The following is a 3,717-nucleotide window of genomic DNA, read 5'->3' on the forward strand; positions in this document are numbered from 1 at the left end:
TGTAATGTACAAAACTTGCTCGGTATCAATGTTACGATTGATTTAATTGTTTTTTTTCCTTCACCTTTTTGTCTCTGAACTCTTAGTCACCCATGAACCCATCACGCAGTGCAAAATAATGATTTGTTGAAGCTAATTTTGACATAAATGAGGATGCTGAAAAGTGCAACTTTTTCTGAAAGCATCATTTTTAGAAAACGTGATTATTTTTAGCCAAAACAAAAATATTTTCAGACAAAAAAACGTTGGGAGGGTAGAAAAACAATTCCTTTATTCGCAGGTTTTTAAATTTTTCAAATCTACGAAATATATGTCAAGTTAAGCGAAAAAATGTTTTGTAATTTTAGGGGGAGTTATTTTTGTGAACCCTTTACTTGTTATGTGTATTCCTCTAATTTAGACTGAATTTTCTTTTGTATCATGTGTATCCGTGTAACATAATAGTACATTAACTACATGTAGTTGCGATTGCAGCTACTTTGCACCATACGGTTGTTCTTTTGATAGATGCTACGGTTTTGATGTTTCATATTTGTGAGAAGTTGTTACTTTTGCTTAGACTTGCTCCTACTGAAATTTAGTTGCCAATTTTGGAAAGGTTGGACATTTTCCTTTTCCTTTTTGGTATTTTGCTATGTGATATAGTTTATAAATTATAAGCGTTTCAATGCAAAATAATCAATGCGCGACCCTTGAAATTTACTGACCAAACGCAAAGGAGCCCGCCTCTTATAAAATTAAACGGCATCAATAATTGTTGATCCCTGCAACTGTTTTTCAATCTTTACAATAAAAAAAACCCTGCAAACACAAAACGTTGTCGCTTAACATTCGCAAAAGGTTGTCAGAAAACGTTTTAACGTCAGGTGATATAAAGGGTATAACATTGTCTTTTTGAAACCTTACTGCAAACCTTTTTAGCAGGTTTTGCTAAAATGTATGCCAAAAAGAGTTTACAATCAATTTGACATTTTACCAATGTTGTTGTATTGTTGTTTTAAAAGCGTTTTAAAACGTTTTCATGACGTTTATATAAGTTGTCGGAAGCTGAGCATACAAACTCCTTCTCTGTACTAGGAATACATCCCGAGGAATACATTCATGTATTTCCATGTCAGTAAATGATGTGAAGCCTTTATTACAAAACGGACATCAAATGTGTCTTTCTGATATGAATATCTTCATCAACTATCAAATTCTGTATTTTTAAGACTTCTCATGTACTTGAGTTCGTGTTTTTTCAAATCACTTAACGTAGTGACACATTTTTTCATGGCGTTTCATTCGACATAACCGGATGAAACCCTTGTTACAAAATGTACATATGATCCTCTCTCCAGTATGAATACGTTCGTGGTTTTTCAAGCTACTTGACAGTGTGAAATCCTTGCTACAAGATGTACATTTGAAAGGCTTCTCTTTACTATGAATACGTTCGTGTTTTTTCAAGTCACTTGACTGTATAAAGCGTTTGTTACAAACTTTACATTTGAACGGTTTCTCTCCAGTATGAATACGTTCATGGTCCTTCACGTGATGTGAAACTGAAAAGCATTTGCCACAAAATTTACAGTTGTAAGGCTTCTCTCCTGTATGAATACGTTCATGTCTTTTCAAGACATGTGCCCATGAAAAGCTTTTGCTACAAAATTGACATCTGAAAGGCTTCTCTTGAATATGAATATATTCATGTTCTGTCAAGGTACCTGCAGTTGTGAAGCCTGAAAACTGACATTCATATGGCTTCTCTCGGGTAGGTGCCCCCACGTGACTTGATGTTGTTATGTCATTTACATGTGTTTTTAAATTACTTGACTTTGTCAAGCATTTGTTAGAATTTGGGCATTCAATTGGCTTCTCTGTAGGAGGGATACATTCATGCTTTTCAATGTCAGCAAATGCAGTGAAGCCTTTGTTACAAAATGGGCATACCAAGGGTGTCTTTTTAACATGAGTATCTTCATGATTAAAACTTTCAAATTCATTAGGCTGCGCTTTAGGAGCAATCACATCACCTGAGCCATCTGGCCTTGTGGAGTCTTCGTTTGACGCTTTGCACTGAGAAGCCTCTGTTTTAATTGTGATTACATCAATGTGTACACCACTTAATTTGAAAGAATCTAAACACTTATACTTCAAAGGCTTATCTTTACTTTGCTCCTCTATATCGTCGTACCCATAATCAGTGTAGGCTCCGTCTGCAGACCTAACCATCTCTTCAGTATGAGTTCCTTCACTTACATCTGTGTTATATGACACTGTGGCGACTTCAATTGCATCTAACTTGCATTCAATCGGCTCTTCTTTGACATGAATACACTCATACCAATTGTAGGCTCCATTTGAATATCTCAATTCATTTTGTACATGTGTGTTATCTGACACTGCAGAGGCTTCACTTGAATTATATTCACTAAGCTCCTCTTTGACATGAATACTAACATGCTCTATGGAGCCTTCGTTTGAAGACCTCAATTCAAGCTCTTCACATTGAATTCTTTCATTTGCGTTAGCTGATAGAGTGGAGTCTTCACTTTCAGACTGCTCCTCTTTAACATCAATATTGCCATGCATTATGGAGCCTTCATTTGATGACCTCCATTCAAACTCTTCACTTTGAATTCGTTCACTTGCATTTGCTGATAGCGTGGAGTCTTCACATTCAGATTTGCATTCAAATGGCTCCTCTTTAACACAAATACCATCGTTCTCCGAGTCCGATGCTCTACCTGAAGACCAGCATTCGAAAGCCTGTTCTACAGTGTGTGGTACTGTATACTTATGCTTCGAGGGCTTCTCGTTAGTTTGTTTTTTACGTACACTACCTGACCACTTGAAGCCATAGCTACAAGATTTGCAATAACAAGTAGACACCTCTATTTCAGAGTGACTCTCATCACTCTTATCCCAGCTGCTTGAAGTGCTGAAGTCATTGTCACAAAACTTACATTTCACAGGCTTCTTCTTACTATGAATAAGTGCATGTTTTTCCAAATGATTTAACTTTCTGAAGTATGTGTTGCAGAATTTACATTGGAAGGGTTTCTCTTTGGTGTGAATACGTTCATGTTTCTTCAATTGAACAGGACTCATGAAGGCTTTATCACAAAACGCACATCTAAATGTTGTTTCAACAGGGACGCATTCATATCTTTTCTTACAATATATGCATTCCAAGGGTTTCTGTCCAGTACCAGCAGCATGCTCTATCCAATGTCTACTATCGAAGAAGAAGTCCTTGTTACAAAATTGGCATACCACTTTTACAATTTGAGTACAAATGGGTTTTTGAGTTTTTAAGCCACCATTTATTTCGGATTTCAAAGCAGTGTTGATCTCCCCTTTATTACCATTAGTACGATCGCTCCACTTACATGTTGATGGTTGTTCTGAAGTGACACCACTTTTGGAGATATTCTCACAACTGGAATCCGTCTGATAAGGAGCGTATGCCATTTAATATTCTGTAAAGAAAGGTAAAGTTTGTAAGATAGACAATATGTTTTGCAAGGCATGATGCAGCATAATTACCATCATAAATGAATATTAATTTTCTCAACAAAATCATTTGTATTCATTATGTCATGCTGGAGAGAAAATGTAACCAATATAAATAGCATTGCCAATACCAATACTATTAGTTATTAGGTGAAGCGGAGATATGGTACGGGAAATTATCGTGCGCGATAATCTCCCGTACCATACCGACGCTGAACC

General features: G+C 36.3%; 1 protein-coding gene across 1 annotated transcript; it reads right to left on the reverse strand.

Annotated features, from left to right (window-relative positions):
• Nucleotides 1-352: 352 nt before the first annotated feature.
• LOC140141544 (uncharacterized) lies at nucleotides 353-3,493 on the reverse strand. Its single transcript, XM_072163450.1, has one exon. It carries the CDS (start codon nucleotides 3,454-3,456, stop codon nucleotides 1,246-1,248), a length of 2,211 nt encoding a protein of 736 aa, XP_072019551.1. The 5' UTR covers nucleotides 3,457-3,493; the 3' UTR covers nucleotides 353-1,245.
• Nucleotides 3,494-3,717: the final 224 nt, after the last annotated feature.

This window comes from Amphiura filiformis, chromosome 19, assembly GCF_039555335.1.
Source record: "Amphiura filiformis chromosome 19, Afil_fr2py, whole genome shotgun sequence".
Lineage (NCBI taxonomy): Eukaryota > Metazoa > Echinodermata > Ophiuroidea > Amphilepidida > Amphiuridae > Amphiura > Amphiura filiformis.